The 22265-nt window shown below is 35.2% G+C and overlaps 1 protein-coding gene across 2 annotated transcripts in view; it reads left to right on the forward strand.

The window, feature by feature from the left end:
* The window catches only part of RNF13 (ring finger protein 13), a 118762-nt gene that overhangs the window by 80572 nt on the left and 15925 nt on the right, over positions 1–22265 (forward strand). For both annotated transcript variants that reach the window (XM_045539454.1, XM_045539456.1), the window contains exons 7-8: positions 5358–5463; positions 11248–11341. In XM_045539454.1, the coding sequence (XP_045395410.1) occupies positions 5358–5463; positions 11248–11341 (200 nt within the window). The remainder of the gene's footprint in view (positions 1–5357; positions 5464–11247; positions 11342–22265) is intronic.

A 22265-nucleotide genomic window follows, 5' to 3' on the forward strand; every position in this document is an offset into this window, starting at 1 on the left:
TACATATATATATATATATATATATATATATATAAAAAATTAGCCGGGCATGGTGGTGCATGCCTGTAGTCCCAGCTACTTGGGAGGCTGACGCAGAAGGATTGCTTGAGCCCAGGAGTTTGAGGTTGCTGTGAGCTAGGCTGACACCACGGCACTCACTCTAGCCCGGGCAACAGAGTGAGACTCTGTCTCAAAAAAAAAAAAAAAACAACAACACAAAAAGTCAGTTTTTAAGTTTTAAAAGTTTGATTTAGAATGAAAACTTTTATATGAAACTTCTCCCCAAAAATCTCATGACAAAGGTAATAATATATAGACTAAAACTAGCTTAAGGCACAACTGTATCATCTAATACAGAAAACAGTACAATAAACATTTCAGAGCTTCTTCCTTGAAACAGATCATAGTGGGCAGGAACAGGCTTTTGACTAAGAGAAACAATAAAAAAGTTATTATTATTTTTTTTTTTTTTGAGACAGAGTCTCACTCTGTTGCCTGGGCTAGAGTGCTGTGGCGTCAGCCTAGCTCACAGCAACCTCAAACTCCTGGGCTCAAGCAATCCTCCTGCCTCAGCCTCCCCAGTAGCTGGGACTACAGGCATGTGCCACCATGCCTGGCTAATTTTTTCTATATATTTTTTAGCTGTCCGTATAATTTCTATTTTTAGTAGAGACGGGGTCTCGCTCTTTTTCAGGCTGGTCTCGAACTCCTGAGCTCAAACGATCCACCCACCTCGGCCTCCCAGAGTTATTAGGATTACAGGCGTGAGCCACCTCACCCAGCCTTAACATACTTTCTTATGCTTAAGAGCTATTTGCATTTTGTTTTTTGTGAACTGTTTATAATTAGCTCATTTTTTCCTGTAAGATTATTGGTTATTTTCCTCTCTATTTTTAGAAGCTCTCTATTTATTTGTTTCTGATGTATTACAAGTACTTTTTCCTATTTTGACATTTTTATTTTTCTACGGTGTTGGTTTTTGAGTGTAATCAAATGTATTGGTCTTTTCCTTTGGGCTGCTAGTCTTGAGTCGCAGTAGTGGGATTGCTGGATTGAATAGTAGGTCTACTTTTAGTTCTTTGAAGAATCTCCATGCTGTTTTCCATAGAGGTTGTACATTCCCACCAACAGTGTATAAGCATTCCCTTTTCACTACATCTGCACCAACATTTATTGTTTTTTGACTTTTTAGTAATAGCCATTTTGACAGGTAAGATGTTGCCTGACTGTGGTTTTAATTTGCATTTCCCTGATGATTAGCAATATCGAGCATATTTTCATATGTTTGTTGGCCATTTATCTACCTTCTTTTGAAAAAAATCTGTTCATGTCTTTTGCCTACTTTATGATGGGGTTACTTATTTTTTTCTTGCTGATTTGTTTGAGTTCTGAGTAGATTGTGGATATTAGCCCTTTGTCAGATGTATAGTTTGCAAATGTTTTCTCCCATTCTGTAGGTTGTCTATTTGTTGATTATTTCCTTTGATGTGCAGAAACATTTTAATTTAATTAAGTCCAGTTTATTTATTTTTGTTCCTGTATATGCTTTTGGGGTCTTCGTCATAAATTCTTTGACCAGGTGAATGTTCAGAAGAGTTTTTCCTACATTTTCTTCTCAAATTTTTATGGTTTCAGATCTTACATGTAAGTCTTTAATCCATCTTAAGCTAATTTTTGTATGTAGTGAGAGATAGGGATCCAGTTTCATTCTTCTGGATAGCATGTGGCAATCCACTTTTTCCCAGCACCATTTATTTAAATAGGGCATCCTTTCCCCAGTGTATGCTTTTGTCTGCTTTGTCAAAAATCAGTTAGTTGTAGCTATAATGTCTGACATTTCTGGGTTCTCTATTCTGTTCCATTGGTCTATGTTCCTACCTTTATACCAGTACCATGCTGTTTTGGTTACCATAGCCTTGTATTATAATTTGAAGTCAGGTAATGTGGTATCTCCAGATTCGTTCTTTTTGCTGAGGATTGCTTTGGCTATTCAAGCTCTTTTTTGGTTCTATATGAAGTATAGTATTGTTTTTTCTAGGTCTGTGAAAAATGATGTTGATAGTTTGGGAATTGCATTGAATCTGTGTATCACTTTGGGCAGTACAGACATTTTAACAGTGTTGATTCTTCCAGTCCATGAACATGGGATGTTTTTCTTTGTTTGTGTCATCTATGATTTCTTTTGTCATTGTTTTATGATTCTCCTTATAGAGATCTTTCACCTCCTTGGTTGAGTATATTCCTAGGGATTTTATTTTCTTTGCAGCTGTTGTATTGAGTTTTTGACTTGACTCTCAGCTTGACTGATATTAGTCTATAGAAATTTGTGGAAATTAACTTTATAACATGAGACTTTACTGAATTTATCAGTTCTAGGATTCTTATAATAGAGTCTTTAGGGTTTTCTAGGTACCAGATTATATTGTCGGCAAACAGGGATAATTTGACCTCTTCTTTCCCAATTTATATGCTCTTTATTTCTTTCTCTTTCCTGATTGCTCTGGCTAGGGTGTGCCACAAATGGGGACACAGAGCTAAGCACTAGGCCTATGTATTAGGGGATGTAGGATTTTTGGTTAAGCAGCTATGAGCTTTGTCTGAAAAGGGCAAGTTTTAAGCAAGTAGTCAGTGGAAATAGTAGGGTTATCCACCAGCACGTGGGTTAAACACAGGTTGTTGCCTGGAAAGTTGGTCTATATGGCAGAGGCTCTGGTGTATGGCTGTAAATCTTCTGAGGCTCAGTAGTTTGTTTGGTGAGGGTTGGATGTCAGAAAGAACAGACGAGACTTCATCCGTCAGCAGAGGGATGGAGAGATTAGACAGGTTATTGTTATAAAGCTGAAAATTATGAGGCTGGTTTGAAATTAGCCTGGGAACTCATGCAAAGAATAAGATCCTATTTTCTGGGTTGCTTAGGAGTCTGCTTCAGTGATCAAATCTTAGTTGCAGAGCTCATGAGGTGTACCGTATTTAGGGGTGGACCTAGTAGCATTCTGATAAAATACTTACTCAAGCTGTTTAAATAACTCCTTCCTCAAATACAGATTAATCTGGGAGAAGGACAAGGATGAATCTTCAGGCTCAGCTTTGGGAGACCTAGGCAGACAGAGGAAATTTAAATGAACCCAAAGGACTTACATTCTGTTGTTATTCTCCATATATCTCTATATCAGCATTATCACTCATATCCACCACCAGCAATTTGGTGTTTTTTAAAAAAGCAGTATCTTCAATGTGCATTGGACTTTTGATCCACAAACTTTTATCAATTGTAGACCCTTTAAAATCCTCACAATAGATCTTGACAGTAAACTAAATTGGTTTGTGGTATAGCAGGCAAGCATTAATAGGACATGGAGAATATTAGATTTAGAACCTAGGCCTAAGAATCTGAACACAGTGCTTACTGGAAAATTCTGGAATCGATTCAGTTTCTGTAGTTTCATACACACAGAATGTTCTAGTAAAGTGTGTTAATTTCTAGTTCACTGGGACTTCCTGATTTTTCTTTTAGCTTCCTTCTTCTCACTTAGCAGCTCTGTTCATTTCTGAACAACTGTGAGGCTTGTCTCTTAGGACAGGGATTATTTGTTTATTTTATCCAGGCTGAATATGGTTTAGAAAGTCATAAATATAAAAAGAGAAGGGACAAAAACAGAATGTATGAGGTGTAAGTTTTCCTTCTGCTGGGATATGAAGCTAAAATGGATTAAATTTAGTATATGCAGTAGTTTGGCTTCTAGACTCCCCCACAGTGTTCATTTATAACAAGTTGGTGGATGTGGAATAAGGAATTTACAGAGGATTTGTGTCTCATGGTAAGGTCCTTATACTTAAAAGAGGTACTGGCTCAGCGCATTTTCAGAGGGTACCTGCCAAGAACAGGGACAGAACTGGCTGGCCTCATACTGGAAGAGATAGTACCAAATAGAGCAGCCCAGGCCTGATGCTGCTGATTTTCTCTTTTTTATACTGATGATATATCAGGTACTTCAGTATTTTATGTACAGTTACAAAAATGTATGTGAAATCCTTTGTCATCCCCCAATCTGCTGGAAAGTGACTGAATTAAGAAACTACTTGTCTTCTGGCAATCCTAACAATTTTTGAAAGTTATTTAAATTATTAGGGGGAAATTCCTGGTATTATATTTTTTGTGTTTTGTTTTTGTTGAAGGTTAATAGAGCTCTTGTATGTAAGTATAATAAATAATAGCATGAAGATTTAAAAACAGCTTTGGAATACAAATAATTTGATTTCGTGTTATTTGTCTTAAGTACTATGGTGTCCTGAGCACCTCTGTATGGGAGAAGGAGTAAATCTATTTTTATTTCCCTCTATACTGAGAATTATTTTTTGTATTAAACCTTTATTATGAAGTGCCTGTCTTCACTACCTAAAACATCACCTGCTGGCAGCATATTAGTCTAGTGGCACAGTGGACTCAGTGGAGAGATCAGTCATATTACTGAACATTATACAGACTCTTCTCTAGACTAAGGAGATTTTTAATGCAGGGTTTTGATGCCATGTAAAATTTTCTCATGCAACACAAATAATGCACTTGTTCTGATCACAGTTTTATTTCATGGATCCCTGTCAATTTTTGTAATAGTAAAACCACAGTAACCAATAAACATGGTTAATGAAAAACAATGGAGAATTAAGACATATAGAATTCCCTACTCCCCACCCTCATAACATACACATTTCTGTAGTTTCTTTTAGGTAAGCAGTGGAGAAGGTGGGAAATATAAAGGAAGCCACTATTCTTGTGAATTATTTGACCAGTTTTTCATTCCCATATCTCACAGATGAATGTAGGGTACAGGGGCTATGTCCATTGTACCAGTACAACAGGTACATGTAAAGCAGATAGGAAGGAATGAGTATAATTTTTATCAATAGTGGCTCTAGAGTTTTTCCACGGGAGTAATGAACATTAATTTGGTTGAGGAGTGGGTTCTTGTTGACATGGTAACAAAGGTGCTACCATTCTTATTTATGCTGATTTTGCATATAAAATATAACTTTTGCCCAGGTTACTAAATTTAGTAAGTTAAGATCTTTCCAGGATAAACATAGTAAGTATTGACTGGCCAATTTTCTTTACCCAATCTAAGAGCTTCTTTTAATTTATAGGTCAGTTATTTTGAAAAATGCCTAAAATGGACTTAAAGATATAAAAAGTATTCCTTAAATTATTAGAAGTCATATATTAAAAAATGATATGTGTGTAGTGGATTGAATTGTAATATCTTCATGTCTGTTTTAAAAAAGTTTTCCTTGTTTTTAATTAACATCACAATTTGACAACTCTTACTATTTCTCAATTATTAATTTTGGTTTTCTTCTAGGGGCCACATTGTCTTAATTCCAGAATTTAGTCTTCCTCTGGAGTATTACCTGATCCCCTTCCTTATTATAGTGGGCATCTGTCTCATCTTGATAGTTATTTTCATGGTAGGTAAATTAACTTTTAATAGTTTTTAAACAATTGTGTGGATGAATCTAAAAAATGTTGTATTGAGTGAGAGAATCCTTACGTAAAAGAGTATATATTGTATGAGTTCATTTTTATGAAGTTCTGGAAAAGACAAACATAATCTGAGTAGGAAAAAATCAGAATGGTGATTGGCTCTAGAGGGATTAGGAAGGGGTAAGAGAATTACTAAAAAAGGGTGTGAGGGAACTTTCTGGGAGATAGAGTCATGATCTGTATCTTGGTAGAAATTTGGGTTGCACAAATATATGGGATTTGTCTGAATCCACCAAATTACACACTTAAGTTTTGTGCACTTTATTGTATATAAATTTTACTTTAAAAGAAAACAAAAGAACTATAAAAAAAACTAAGCTCTAAGTAATGATATGCATGTGGAAGTATTTTGGGAGATATATATCTGCAACTTACTTTGAAATGCATTGTAAAAAATTAACAGGAAAAAAGTAATATGTACTGATGGTAGATGAGAGATGGATAGACATGTGATAAAAAAGTATAGTAAAATGTTAATTGGTAGAATATAGGTGGTGGATGTATGGGTATTTATTATATAATTCTTTCAACTCTTCTGTATGTTTGAAAATTCTTATATTAAACTGTAAAAAAATAAAATGAGGGCCTAAGGTTAAGGGGGAATGAAATGTTGTTTCTCTAAAATAGTGATATGGTCCCAGGACTTTGAGCGGGTCTGCGAGGTCAAAATTATTGTCATAATATAGCTAAGATAGTATTTGCATTTGTCATTATCATTCTCTTAGGGGTGTGTAGTGAAGGTTTCTAGAAGCCACGTGATGTGCAGTATCAAAACATTTGAAGACAGAAGCAGATATGAAAATTCCTTTGTATTCTATTTAGACAGATATTAAAATAGATTTGCAAAGATACAATACAATCCCACTATTCTAACTTGTCATAAAGAATATTTATATTCACATTCAGTGAGCTTATTATTGTATTAAATGTATACATTAAAGATTCAATGCCATCTTTAAAATGTTCAGTTTTCCCATGATGCTATGGTATTTTAAAAAAACTTATTTAGCTCTTTTGTATCCATCAGTTTAATACATTTTTTTCCTGTAGATGTTTTACATGTCTTTTGTTAGACTTATTACACACATAGTAGGTTTTTCTTGCTATTACAAAAGGGATTTTGAAATTGCATTTTCTAATTGGTTATTACTAGGATATAAGAATATTCTTGATTTTTTAAAATAAACTTTTAATTTTGGAATAATGTTAGATTTACAGAAAAGTATCAAAGAGAATTCCTATATATCCCTTATCTAGTTTCCCTGTTTTTAATGTTTTACATAATCATGGGCCTTTTGTCTAAACTAAGAAACTGACATTGGTACATTACCATTAACTAAACTCCACACTTTGTTTGGCTTTCACCAGTTTTTCATTAATACACTCTTTTTGTTCCATTATCCAATCCTGGGTACCATGTATTTTGTTATCAGTCTTCCCAGTCCCCTCTGATCTATGACAGTTTCTCAGTCTGCCCTTGTTTTTCATGACCACTATTAATCTTGAGGAATACTGGCAAAATATCCTGCAGAAGGTCCTTCAATCCGATTTTTTTCCTTACGATTAGACTGGGCTACAAGTTTTTCAAAAGAATATCACAGAGACAAAATACCATTCGCATCACCTCACATTAGGAGGTACATAATTAATATCTGTAGAACATCACTGATGATATTTAACCTTCATCCCTTGGTTAAGGTAGTATTTGCTGAGTTTCCCCACTATAAAGTTAATGTTTTTTCCTTTTCCTACTCCATTTCTTCAGAAGTGAGGCACTAAGTATTGCCTATTCTTAAGGTGGAGAAGGGCAGGAATTAAGCTCTACCTCCTGAAGTGGGGAGTATCTACATATATTATTTGAAATTCTTCTATAAGGAAGATTTTCCTCTTCTCAGCATTTATTTATTTATTCAGTCACTTATATTAGTATGCATTTGTATATATTTTATACTTGGGTTATAATCCAATTCCACATTGTTTTTGTTTTTTAAATTGTTTGAACTTTGGCCATCGGTTTGTGTCCTGTGTCCCTTTGATTTGACCCATTCCTTTTGTATTTTAAGCATTTCTTTGCTACTGTCTGGTACTTTAAGATGGTTCAGGCTCATCCCTTATTTCTCGTGTCCCAGGCCTAGAATCAGACATTTTTCCAAGGAGCCCTGGTTCCTTTTATTAGAGAGTTGTATTTAGAAACCAAGATCTGGGCACTAGACATCATTGGTCTTCACATATTAATTATGTATCTACAAACTTGTTTAATTTGTAATTTGTTGATTTTCTTAGGTTTTCAGTGTAGAAGCAAGGAAGTATAGGGAAAGGTATAAAAACAAACAACAAATAAACAAAAATGTTCTTGGCAAACTAGAAGTAAATATCCATAAGCTATAAAGATTATAGACTAAAAACTTAGAATAAACATTATTAAGTGGTGAAATATTAGAAATCAGAAACAGAAAATAGATGCCTGTTTTTGTACCTCCTATTTAACATTTTGCTATGTTTTCTGGTAAAACAAGGAAAACAAACAGTGTAAGGATTGGAAATAAAGAAACCAGATTTTTATTTGCTTATTTTATTTCAATGGGTACTGAATTATCTTTTGTAATGATCATTGGTTTTTTTTCTCTCTCTTACCTTGTTCATATGTTGGGTTGCATTAATTTGTTTTGTAAATTTAAAAACTCTTTGTACTCTGGGGATAAATCCTATCTGATTATGATATGTGTAAATTTTGTCTTTACATTTTTGGATTATTCAAATTTCTAATATAGATTAGTCTTACAGTTGGACATAGATGCAAAAATCCCAGAATATTAGCAATATGAATATCCAGGTAAGGGAAAGCTTTAGTTTTATGGGGCCAGAATAATCTTGACATTAAAACTAGATAATCCCATGAGCACTCTTGGTAGAAATGTAAAATGGAGCATCCACTATAGAAAACAGTATGACAATTCTTCAAAAAAGAAAACATAGAATTACCATATGATCTGGCAATTCTACTTCTGGGTATATACCCAAAACAATTGAAAGCAAAGACTTGAACAGATATTTATATATCCATGGTCATTAGTAGCATTATTTTTAATAGCCAATGACGGAAGCAACTCAAGTGTACATTAACAGATGAATGGATAAACAAAATGTGGTATGTATATACTATGAAATAGTATTCAGCATTATAAAAGAAGGAAATTCTGACATATGCTACAACGTAGATGAAACTTGAAGACACTGTGCTGAGTGAAATAAGCTAGTCACAAAGGACAAATACTGATTCCACCTAGAACAATATTGTGAGCCACATTTTATTGTAATTTTATATTTTCTGGTAGCCAAATTTTTAAAAGGGTAAAAAGAAACAGGTGAGATTAATTTTAACATTTTAATTAATCTAATAAATCTAATATGGATTTCAACATTTAAATAATTATAAATGACATTTTTACATTCTTTTCATATTAAGTCTTTGTAATCTGTTGTATATTTTATACATATAGCACATCTCAGTTCAGACTAGCTATATCCAGGTGCTCAGTAGTCACATGTGCCTGGTGGCTACCATATTGAATGGCATAGATTTATAGTCTTCTAAATCTTTTGTCTGCGTGAGTTATAGTATGCTGAGCTTGTGAATTTGTGTATTTCTCCCATAATTTTGTTATTTTCTAGATGAAGTATCCTTTTTATCATTGCATAACTCTCTCCTGATAATGCTTTTTGCCTTAAATTATATTTTACTTGGTACAGTGGTTTTTCTTTTGCTCAGTATTTTCATGGTGTATCTTTACCTAGCCTTTATTTTTTACTTTTATTTTTGTCATAATGTGTTATTATTCAGTTTAATTATTCAGTTTTAATCTTGTATCTTGTAAATAACATATGGTTTGAACTTTTTTCTTATATAATATGATATACTCCTTTAAAACACTGGTGAATTTAACCCATTTTCATTTATTGTGATCACATATATTTGGATTAATTTATTTACGTTTTAGTCTATTTTTTCTGCTATGTAAATTTGGATTATTTAATTTTTACTTTTCTGTTGATTTGAAAGCTTATGTTATGTTGCTGTGTTTTAGTGGTTACTATTAAACTTTAAAAAATTTATTGAGGTTTGATTGACATATAAATTATACATATTTAAATTATACAATTTGGTGAGTTTTGACATAAGTGTATACCTATGAAACCACCACAATCAAGATGACAAAATATTGTTCACCCCAAAAAGCTTCCTAATGCTCTTTGGTAATCCCTCCCTCTCATCCCTTCCAATTTCTTCTTCATATCGTCCCTCCCACATCCCCAGGCAACCACAAATCTGATTTTGGTCACCATAGATGATTTTGCATTTTCTACAACTTTACATAAATGGAATCATAAAGGATGTGCTTTTTTGTGTCTCCCTTCTTTTTCTCAGCATAACTATTTTGAGATTCATATATGTTATTGAATGTATTGATTATTCATTCCATTTAGTAATATTCCATTGTGTGACTAAACCACAGTTTGTTTATCCATTTACCTGTTGATGGACTTTTGAGTTGTTTCTAGTTTTAGGCTATTACAAATAAAGCTGACATAGTCATTTGGGTATGAATTGTGGTATATAAATATACTTTCATTTCTATTAAGTATATCAGTGGAATGATTAGGTCACGTGAAAAGTATATGTTTAAATTTATAAGAAATTGCCAACTGTTTTCCAAAATGGTTGTACCATTTTACAGTCCCACTATATGAGAATACCAGTTCTTCCATTTCCATGCCAACACTTGGTATAGTCAATCTTTTAAATTTTGGTCATTCTAACAGATGTGTAGTAGTACTTGTGATTTGAATTTTTGTTTTCCTATTGACTAATGATATTGAGCATCCCTTTAAATTCTTATTTACCATTCATATACCTTGTGTGGTGAAATGTCTGTAAATATGTTCATTTTTTTCTATGGGGTAGTTGTTTTCTTATTATTGAATTTTGAGAGTTCTTTATATATTCTGGATACAACTCTATTACAATGTATGCAGTTTGCAAATATATTCTCCCAGTCTGTAGTTTGTCTTTTATTTTTTAACAGTACCTTTTGGGGACAGAAGTTCTTAATTTTGATGTAGTAAAATTTTTCAAATTTTTCTCTTGTGGATGGTGCTTTTGGCATTTGGTTCTGGCACTCTTATTTCCCTTTTATTCTTGTAAGCATAGCAATTTATAGTTTAAAATATTTTGTACATTTTATCTGACATATCTGAATATTTGTAGTGGAAGTGTTCTATATTAGCTCTGCCTACTATGCTACTAGGACTAAAGATGCAGTAACTAGTAAGTATATGTTTGAAAATTTTATTAGTTTTAACTTACAATAATTTCAAACGTCCTGTTCTTTTTGACCCATTGAAATCTGTATATCTCATAGTCTATCATTTGTATTTTTGCAAGCAGTTGTATTTTAATTATAATGTCTCTATCAGTAAGTTAAAGATAATCAAGGTCAATGAATAAAAACTTCAAAGGATAATTTATGGGTTAACTAATCAGTAATGGAATTTAATGCCTTAATTAATAATATTGTGATTAGATTTTATATAAATTCAATTGATTTGCAGCAGCTATCCAGAGACTTAAAAGATATTTGTTATTTTAATGACCATTTTCTGTTTGCATGTTTAATATCTGACTCCTTTATTTCCTCTTTTATTTTTAGATCACAAAATTTGTCCAGGACAGACATAGAGCTAGAAGAAACAGACTTCGTAAAGATCAACTTAAAAAACTCCCTATACATAAATTCAAGAAAGGTAAGTGAATATTTTTCTTTTCTAAATAACGACCCTTGGTTTATGTAAGAATACACGGTGACCATACTCTGATACTACCTTCTGAGTCCCTGCTGTACACTATGCCTAACACTAAGTAGATGCTCAGTTAATAGTGAATGAGTGAATGTGGGTTATGGTCTTTTGCTGTGGTGTCTTGGTGAAGGTAAGAAAGTGGTGCATAGTCTGTAGAGAGTTTTAAAATAATAATGAAACTCACCAAAATACTTCTTCTTATCACCATGTTCCAGTAGTTCTAAACAATGTCAATGGATAAAATATTTTTGTGTACCAGTGTGGTCTGCTCCCACTGACCTTCCTCCTACCCTCTTCTTACCATATACCACTGCATAGTGTTGCATTAACTAAACACATTGGTAGGTATTATATGTGAATATATTTCACATGTATCATCTCATTTAATTTTCATACTTCTATGAAATGGGTACTATTATTATTACCCTTTTATAGATGAGGAAATAGAGGATCAGAGATGCTAAGAACTTTAAGTCATATACCCAGTATTGAAGCTGGGGAGGAGTGTGGGTAAAATACTACTATAGTCAATATAGTTTCCCCTCTCTATGCTTTAGTGAGCTTTTAATACAGGTACATGCTTGTTAAATCCTTTGGCTAGTACTTCCCAGACTTTGCAATTTCATATACCAGTAAAAATGTTCTGTTTTTTAGTTCAGCAGAAAGAGAGTATAGGGAGTGGAGGGAGAAAACAGAGGAGATATTAGAACATAAATTCTGCCAAATTTTTATTTTTCAAGTAATAAAATGTTTTAAAAACCTACCATTGGGCCAGGTGCAGTAGCTCACGCCTGTAATCCCAGCACTTTGGGAAGCCGAGGCAGGATGATTACCTGAGTTCAAGACTAGCCTAGGCAACATAGCAAAACCCTATCTCTACAACAGAATATAAAAATTAACTGGGTGCGGTGGCACATGCCTATAGTCCCACTACTTGGGATACTAAGGCAGGATGATTGCTTGAGTCCAGGAGTTTGAGGTTACAGTGAGCTATGGTCATACCACTGTACTCCAGCCTGGGCAACAGAGCAAGACCCTTTCTCAAAAAAAAAAAAAAATACACTTACCATTTACCATTATCATTAAAAATAGCACACTTAATAACAACAACAACAAAATAGGAAAAAGAACATCATGCTAAAATAAAGAAATAGACAAGGACATTTATAAAAATGCACTGCGCTGTCATGAGACAGTGTGGATTAGTTAAAATTTATTCATAGATTAGAACTAGTTTGAAGACTACCTTTAGGAATTACTTTTTTAGGCTTCATTTTGTATGTTAAAGAAAGTTCTTTAAAAAAAAACGATGTTAATACTGTCCTGGGTGAAAAATGGGATGTTCAGTTGGCTTTCCACTGAGTAAGATGAGTAGCCATTGTAGGATTTTGAACAGAGGAGAGAGAGAACATCTAATTTAAATGTTAAAAGGATCTTTCTGCTGCCATGTTAAGAATAGGCTATAGAGGTTCAAGGGTATAAGTGGAAAGATCAGATAGGGTATTATTACATTGTAGTAATTTAAGTGTGATATAAATGTAGCTTGGACTGGTAGCAGTGGAGGAGATGAAGAAATCTTTAAATTCTGAATATATCTGGAAGATGAAGTACACTTAATTTATTGGTAGACTAAATGCGGGGAGAGGAAACAAGGATGACTCCAGATTTTTTGGTCTGAGCAACAGGAAGGATGGACCTTCTATTTAAGGAACATTCTTAAGTAGAAGTAAGGGTGGTTAATATATGGTGGAGCAGGTTTTGGGGGAGAAATTGGGAGATTGGTTTTGGACATATGGAAGGTAAGATGTCTATTAGACATTATATATAAGTCTGGAGTTTAAGAGAGGAGTCTGAACTGAAAGTATTGGCATAAAGATGTATTTATTTCATGAGACTGGATGAAATTACCGAGAGCATGAGTATAGACAGAAGAATACCAAAGACACCCAGGTGCATTCTAACATAAGTAAAGGAAGAGGAATCAGTCAGAAGTGGCAGCAGGAGAGGCTGAGAAGAGTGACCAGTTAGGGAGGAGGAAAACTGGAAGAGTGTGGTTTACCAGAAACCAAGTGATGCAGATGTATTGAGGAGTAAGGAGTGATAACCTGTGTCAGTGCTCCTGAAAGATAAGTAAGATGAGAACTGAGAATTGACCATTAAAGACTATTGATGATCTTGATGAACAGTTTTGACAGAGTGGTCAGGCCCAGAATCTGATTGTGGTAGGTTAAGAGAGAATGTAAAAAGAGGGATTGGAGACAACTTTTACGAGAAATTTTACTACAAAGGGAAGCAAAGAAATGGGGTAGTATTAAGTCATTAAATATGAGATGTCTGATTTCAAATCAAAAGTGTAGTTCATTATATCTCAAACAAGAAGCAGTACAATTAATCAAAGTATGAGCCTAAAGTAACCACGTAGTTTTGCCATCTTAACGGTAGCTTGTTTATGCCAGCAGCCAAGAAGCCTGGAGAGTGAGTGGCGTTGAAATCACAAAAGATATTTCCCACAGCTTGTTGAGAATTGAATATTTTTCCTTGCAAGAAGTGGTCCAAGGCCTGGAAGAAGTGGTAGTCAGTTGGTGCAAGGTCTGGTAAATATGGTAGATGACAGAGAGGTTCCAAGTCCAGCTTCTGTAGTTTGAGCAGCATTTGGTCGAGTGTTGTCTTGCAAGAGGATTGGCCTGTCTCTGTTGACCAATCTCAGCTGCTTAATCATAAGCATCCTCATCATTTTGTACAGTTGGGTACAGTAGACATCCGTTGTAATCAATTGACCAGATTTCATGAAGCTGTAGTGGATCATACCAGCACTGCACCACCAAACAGACACCATTATCTTTTTTTGATGAATATTAGGTTTTGGACTGTGTTTTGGGACTTCATCTTTATCCAGCCATTGGGCCGAATGCTTGCAATTGTCAAAAAGAATCCATTTTTTATCACATGTAACAATATAGTGTAGAAATGGTTCGCCTTTATGTCGTGACAGCAAAGAATTCAAGCTTCGAGAAGATTTCTCTTCTGATACTTGTTTAATTCATGCAGTACCCATCATTCCAGCTTCTTTACCTTACCGATTTGTTTCAAATGGTCCAATATTGTTGGAATGGTAACGTCACACCTTGCTGCTAATTCATGCATAGGTTGAGATAGATTCCCTTCCACTACATCTTTCAGCTCATCATTATCCACCTTGGTCTCAGGTCACCCACATGACTCATTTTCAAGATTAAAATCACCAGAATGGAACTTCTCAAACCATTGACATATGCATTCATTAGCCACATTTTCCCCAAACACTTCGTTGATATTTTGAGCTGTCTGTACTGAATTGGTTCCATGACAGAACTCATATTTGGAAATAACACACATTTTTGACTTATCCATGGTTTCACAAAAATTGCTCTAAAAAATTTTTTGAAAGATAATCATAAGCCAAAACATGTAAAAGACTGAGGATGTACCTTCATAATAAAAATAAAACAAGAAGTGTCAAAGTAAAATGTCAGAGATATCAACTGTCATACTTAGTACTTAAGGAAATCACACATTTCATACTTAATAACCTAATTTTATGATTATATAGATTATAGTAAGTCTTTTAATGAGCCTGTGGCCCAAGGCTCTGAACTTCATAAGCAGCTCTTGGTTCTTCCCAGTTTTAGGTGAGACCACATGGCTGGAGGGGGCTAGAGTTGTGTATTTTCTTTCCCATGTGGAAAGTTAGAGCTGGCTGGGGGTTGGATCAGTTAGACTGCAAAACTCCAGTAGGTTATGATCTGGTAAAATAGGTTATCTTGGAGGCAGACCTGATTTGGAACATAGTGATTCCACCCCCACCCCAGAGCTCAAGGGGATTTTTCCTGGTAAAGCTCCAGGGGTAAAACTCACAAAAGTTTTGGGTCCCTGTGAAGTTGTTAACTCTTAGACCTGTCCCTACTGAGACTGGCAATTTGTCAATTATGATTTAGGCTTTCCTACCCGTGGTGGTTTCTGCTCAGTTTTTCCTCTGATAAGTTGTAAATTTCTATATCTGCCTTCTGTCTTTCCAATTTGGGGGGCAGTCCCTATGACTTTACTTCTCTGATGGAGCTAAGAAAAGTTGATTTTTCAGTTTGTCCAGTCTTTTACTTGTTAGGAACAAGTTATCACTTCTAAGCTCCTTTACATGCCAGACCTGAAACGTCTCTCCTGCCACGCTGAGTTTTTAACTCTCAAACTTGTCTTCACTGCCCTACAGCAGTTCATCAATGACAGTTTATGTTTTTCTACCCTTGTACTGTTTCTTGCAGAATTTTCTGCTACTGGGCTTCTGCTCTAGTAAGTTGTGATTCTCTCTGTCAGTCTGTCTGTCCAATTTTAAGGCAGTAATTTTCCCGGTGGCCTTAATTCTCTGATAGATATAGAAGAGTTATTTTTTAATTTGTTTAGTTTTTTTCTTATTGTGAGGTTAGGAGTGATGACTTACAAGCTCCCTATATGCCAGACTGGAAACCACAAGTCCCTCCCTCCCCACTTTTTTTTTCTTTTCTTTCTTTTTTATTTACTTTCTGGCACAACAAGATGTTCATCTTTTATTTTTTCCTGCTCTAGCCCTGGAATCAGCATTTGTCTGAGGAGCCCTCATTCTTTTTAGTGGGAATAGTATTAGAAACTAAGGTCTAGGTGCCAGCTGTTGTCATTGATGCTAGGATATATCTGCATTTAGGCTCTTTGTGTAGGCAGGGCTAGGAAATGCATGCATGTACATAGATATATACAGATTTATTACTACATACATAAATATACATAACACATAGGCATTTATACATACATGTATCTACACATTCACATACATACTTTAAAGATAATCTGCCCACACTGTGCTCTAGACACTATTTTACCTAGACACTGGGGATGCAATAGTGAATATAAATTAAGAAGAAACTGTTATAATTCAAGTTTTGTATAAAATTTACTAAAAGGTGTCACCAGTGGGTTTCTGTAAATATTGAATTAGTAGAAATAGTTTAGAAAATATTTAGACTTAATGGATCTTTTTGTAAACTCCTAATACATAAATGAAGTAGACCTCACTTTTTTTACTTATTTGTTATTAGTCTATGTCTTGAAGATATTTTTCTTTGGATAGGTTGTATTATTTTTAATTTCCATAAAATGTTCATACCTAGCATGGTATATGGTAGAAACTCAACCATTTGCTTAATTGCCCCAAATTATATTGAAATCACAGACCACTTAAATTCAGTTACATTGGCACTAAAAATATTAAACTTAACCAGCTCTTGGAAGAGTTGGAAACCTTTGCTAATATATTCTCAATTGTATTCAATGACAGTAGTTTTTGATTTGCACAGATGATTTAACAATGTAAAACTTCATTCTCAGCATACCTTACTATCATTATTCTACTTCAAGCCAGTTGTGAGAAATTTAGAACCAATCATTGAATAGATGAATTTCCTCTTTAGTGGCAGACTACACACATTAAAAAAAATTTTTTTAAATCTTTTTAATATGACAGAAATCTAAATTGCACAGACTAAAAACATGTTGAGAGGTAGTAATATCTGTGAAACACTCATACTGGCTTATCATAATTTATAAAGTTAGGTTATAGTTTCTGATCTTAAAAAAAAGGTTGTGATGCAGGGGTTCTAAACCTTTTTCTGCTTTCTGCTGCCATAGAATTTACATATGCAACTCACTGGCATCAGTAACTTCTCTGCTTATATGCCATGTTTCTCAGTCCTGGGTAATTATGAATAAGTGGGCACTCAAGAGCATTGCTGTAGTTAATTATCAATATTTTCAGTCTTTCTCTTCCTCCAGCAAGTGGGGATCTCCTTTGCTTCTGTTTATTCTTGGTTCACTACTTACTTATAATAATAACAATCATTTGAGAGCTTTCTGGGTGCTAGGCACAGATCTATGGGTTTTATATCAGACTGTTTTCTTGTTAGCCCTTGCCTCTTCCTGGTGATCTGTTTCCTGATGACTTCCAAACTTTCATATCCCACCTAGACCTTTCTCCTAAGCTCTAGTCCCATATATCCAGTTAACTAACGGACATCTCTGCCTGGATAACCTATATACTCTTCTAATTTAGTATGTCTAAAACTGTTCTTCCTTCTGCATAAATTAAGTCAACATATATTCAACCAGCCACTGTGCTTGGTGTTGGGATAGATGCTCACTGTCCATATTTATGTATAGCAAAAGAACTTCCATGGTATATTCTGAGAATCATTTATATGTAAGAATAAAATCAACCTTATACTTTAGTATGGCACAAGGGCCATGTGGTCTGAACCCTGCTTGCACCCGTAGCCTCATCCTGTTATTGTCCTCCTTGCATCCTACATTCCAGCCTAATAAGCTACTTCCTGTGCCACCTACATACTTCTGTGAGTTTGTTTGGCTTTTAATTCCTGTCCCTGGTTTGTTTACCTGAAAAACCCAATTCTTCATTTAAGCTCTGCTTTAGTACAGTTTGTGGAACCTAGCGGGCACTTAATCTGTATTTGTCAAATAAATAAGTTAAAGTATGTCTGTTACCATAATGGACACTTTAGAAAATATACAAAGAAGAATACGTGACCCTGATTCTCAAGGAATTTCCAGGACAAATGTAAGTTCAAATATATATAGTTCCATGGAATGTATAACTTCCCATCATAGGACTCTATTTCATATATTACAGTGTGTAGTCCAGTGTTTAGAGTTAACTTACCAAATTTTTGTTTAAAAAAAAGAGCTTGCATAGCTAATTTGCTTGTATAGTTAATTTTCTCCCATTCTCTCTCCTGCTCATTTTTCATGTTGTATCTTACTAACATCAAATAAAACATTTAAAAATTAGGAAACAGCTATCACTTTTGATTACATACATCATCTTTGATTCTCCCCTCTCTTTTATTACCTATATCTAGTCACCGAACCCAATGAGTCATTCTTTTAAATTGTTATTGGATCTGATCGTTTCTCTCCATGCTTGTTGGCACTGCATCATGCAAGCCCACTTCGGTTTATTAACTCCTAGGGGTGCCAAACAGTAGGTCAGTCTCATTGTCTCCAGGCTCACATCTGCATCCCAGGCCTCCAATCACTTTGGCACACTGATGAAGAGTTTTTAAGATGTTGTTTTCATATATCAATCATTTCTCTGCTTGAAAGCTTACAGTTGGCCTCTGCTGCTTATGAGATCACATCAGAGTCCTCATCTTGACATTCAAAGCTTTTCATAAACTGGCCCAACCATAGCATCCAACTTCACTTTCCACTGCTCCTTATTTCTGACCTTGCATAACTTTGACTTTGCTATGTTTACTTCTTCTTTGCAAATGCTTTTCAACTGTTACTCTTCCAATAGTGTCTTTTGCTCCTTAATTTTTTTAAATCTAATTTTATCGTTAAGGCCTAACCCTACTCCGTCTCTAACAACTCTTCTCCAGCCTCTCCTGGTATAATGAGATATTCCTTCTTGACTATCTCTTGATTATCAATAGACACAGTATTTAATATTGCCACTGTGCAAGCATTTTATTCCATATAGTATTTTGTTGTGTAATGCCTTTTCTTGTCTTCAGAGTTGGCTGGCATATTCAACATTGAATTAGGATGGTAAAACATAAGGCCAATTTCACTCCATCATCAGGATCTATATAGGTTTATCTACATTATATAAAAATGTTTAGCTTTCTGTACTAAGATGTATGTGATGATCAGGTCCTCTGCTGTGGATTAGTGGTTGGTGGTAAAAATCAGGATTTCCTGGGAATAACTTGTGTAGTTATTCATACATTTCTTTAATAAATATTTACTGAGTACTTTTACTGTGTGCCAGGTACTGGTCTAGGTTCCAGGGAAACAGCAATAAATAACACAGAAATACTTCTGCCTTTGTGGAGCTTAGTGGTGGCAAACCGACAAATAAGTCAAGAAATAAAGTCACATAGCAGTAAGTTTGATAAAGAAAAACAAATGATGAGTGATGGGTGAAAGGAAGGGATGCTGTTTTAGGTCAGACAGGGAAGACCTCTCTGAGAAGGACACTTTGAGTAGAGATCTAGATGAAATGAGGAAATAAAAACAGCCTGGGGAGGAGGAAGAACAGGGGAGAATGTTACAGGCAGAGGAACAGTGAAGTACAGAGGCCCTGAGGCAACAGTGTGCTTGATATATTCGGGGAACAACAAAAAGGGCATGTAGTTAGAATGCAGTGGCCTAGAGGGAGAGTGGTTAGAGAAGAGATCAGAAAGGTAGATGGGGAGTCAGATCATGTCATGGTAAGGACTTGTGATTTTATTGTGTGGCGGTAAAACTTAGGCAGAAGCAGGAGTTCGAGACCAGCCTGAGCAAGAGCCAGATGCTGTCTTTACAAAAAATAGAAAAATTAGCCAGGCGTGATGGTATGCATCTGTAGTCCCAGCTACTCAGGAGGCTGAGGCAGGAGGATTGCTTGAGTCCAGGAGTTTGAGATTGCAGTGAGCTATGATGACGACACTGCATTCTAGCCCACACAGCAGAGAGAGACCCTGTCTCCAAAATTAAAAAAAAACAAAAGACAAAAAAAAAAAAAAAAAAAAAAAAAAACCTTGGGCAGAAGAATGACAATATCAGATTACTTTGGAAAAGGATGCTTCCCACTGGTGAATGGAGAACAGACTAGCCAGCCCAAAAGGATCTGTTCTGCAAAATTTGGATTCGATCAAAAGGCCTCACTTAAGAACCTAGAAGGCCACATCTTGCCTTAAGGCTGCAGGTTCCCCACCCCTGTAGGGGTTGACAGTGAAGCAGGAGACTTACTGTAGCAGGTTCCAGGTGAAAGGTAGATACTTCTTTGTTAACCATCTATCATGAATGGATGCTTCGTGGCAATCATTTATTTTGCAAATATTATTGAGAGCCTGTTCTATACTAGGTACTATACTAAACACCAGGGATATGATGGTTAGTAAAAGACATGGTCCCTCTTATCATAAAGCTAAGAATCAATAACTAGAGTTCAATCCAACCAATGCTAGTTGGTATTTGTTATGTATTGAACTGTTACAAGGGAAGACCATTCTGAGTTTTAAAGCAAGTCAGAAAAGGGCATGTTTCTCAGTTCTTCTAAAGGAATACTTTTCATAATGGCCGCAAAGCAGTGAAATACTGAGGATTCACACCGGGTAAGGAAAGACTGTCATGGCTGTGGCTCCTAATTGATCAGTGCCTTCCTGAGTTACTTGAAGATAAACTATTTTATTACTTCATGTCCAGAAATAAAGTTCCTAAGGTCTGTGCTTTAATAGCTTGGCTGAAGGGGATTGAAAGAGTTAGTCCTACAGGTTGATTTGGATAATAGCACTCTTGGCTTTTATCATTTGCCTATAGTTATAATTGCTAAGGAGGACCATGCCTTCGGTCCACCCCTGCCTCTTTCTAACTGAAGAAGTCAGTATAATTTGTAACAAATGGTTCCTTGGTATTAAAGTGGATTGGGATGGGCATTATACCAATTAAAATTTGATAATTTTCCATTTTAGGTCTTGTAACTATATAACACACCTGTTACATAGTATGAAAGCAAACAATGTACTTTGCATACATGAACTCAGTTAGTTCTCAGAGCAGCCCAATTAGGAAAGTATTATCACATCCATTTTATAGATAAAGAAAACGGGACTCAAAAGGTTAAGTAAGTTACCTGAGGGTACAGTCAGGTAAAGGTAAGTGGCAGGGCTGCAATTCAACTTCCTGACTCCAAACACTATACTTGTAAATATTACTGTATCCTATCTTCCCTCTTCAGTCACTACCATTTCAAAATAAATTGCCTCCTGGCTTTCATCCTTCCCATTCTCTTCCTCTTGTTCTTTCCCTTGCCCTCACCCCTACTTATCATCCTCCTCCTTAATTCACTATGTCAAAGAGAATAAACACTTTTCAGACAAACTAATTTCCTGAAAGTTCAAGTCTCCAAGCAGCATATGATTATACTCACTTCATCATATTCTACACTAATAAGATAAATTACCCATTTATATTTCTACTTTTGTAACCTGTCATGCTCTTTGCTCACATTTCTATTGGGATCATAGTGTTTTCTTACCAGTTTGTGTGCACTATTTAGAAGGAAATTTTATGTATCATTTTATTTCTTATTTATTTTTTTTAAATTTTTTCTTAATTCTTTTTTTTTTTTTTTTTGGAGACAGTCTCACTCTGCTGCCCGGGCTAGAGTGCTATGGCGTTAGCCTAGCTCACAGCAACCTCAAACTCCTGGGCTCAAGCAATCCTCCACCTCAGCCTCCCAAGTAGCTGGGACTACAGGCGTGCACCACCATGCCCGGCTAATTTTTTTTCTATATATTTTTAGTTGTCCAGCTAATTCCTATTTTTTTTTTAGTAAAGACGGGGTCTTGCTCTTGCTCAGGCTGGTCTTGAACTTGAGCAATCCTCCCGCCTCAGCCTCCCAGAGTGCTAGGATTACCGGCGTGAGCCACCACACCTGGCCTGTATGATTTTATTATAGTCATTTTTGCTATATACTGAGAGTTATAACACATTAGAACAATCTAGTCAACAGGCTAGAAGCAATTCTGCTTTATGCAGAAATACTGTAGGCCCAATGCCCTAAGCCTACCTGAGTCTGAGTAAATTTTTAATTTAATTTACTTCATATTAAGGGAAAAAAATTTAGATTAGAACAATCTAGTATTTTAAGATGTACATATGTGAGTTTGTTAAAGTTAGCTCTGGAAGGATGTTGTACACCCTGACTTCCTAGTGGCCTAAAAAAGAGTAGTGAATAAAGAATAAAGAAACCTTCTATACTTAGTACAGGGAAATGCTTGTTAAATACTTGAGGTCTGACACAATA

This window comes from Lemur catta, chromosome 1, assembly GCF_020740605.2.
Source record: "Lemur catta isolate mLemCat1 chromosome 1, mLemCat1.pri, whole genome shotgun sequence".
NCBI lineage: Eukaryota > Metazoa > Chordata > Mammalia > Primates > Lemuridae > Lemur > Lemur catta.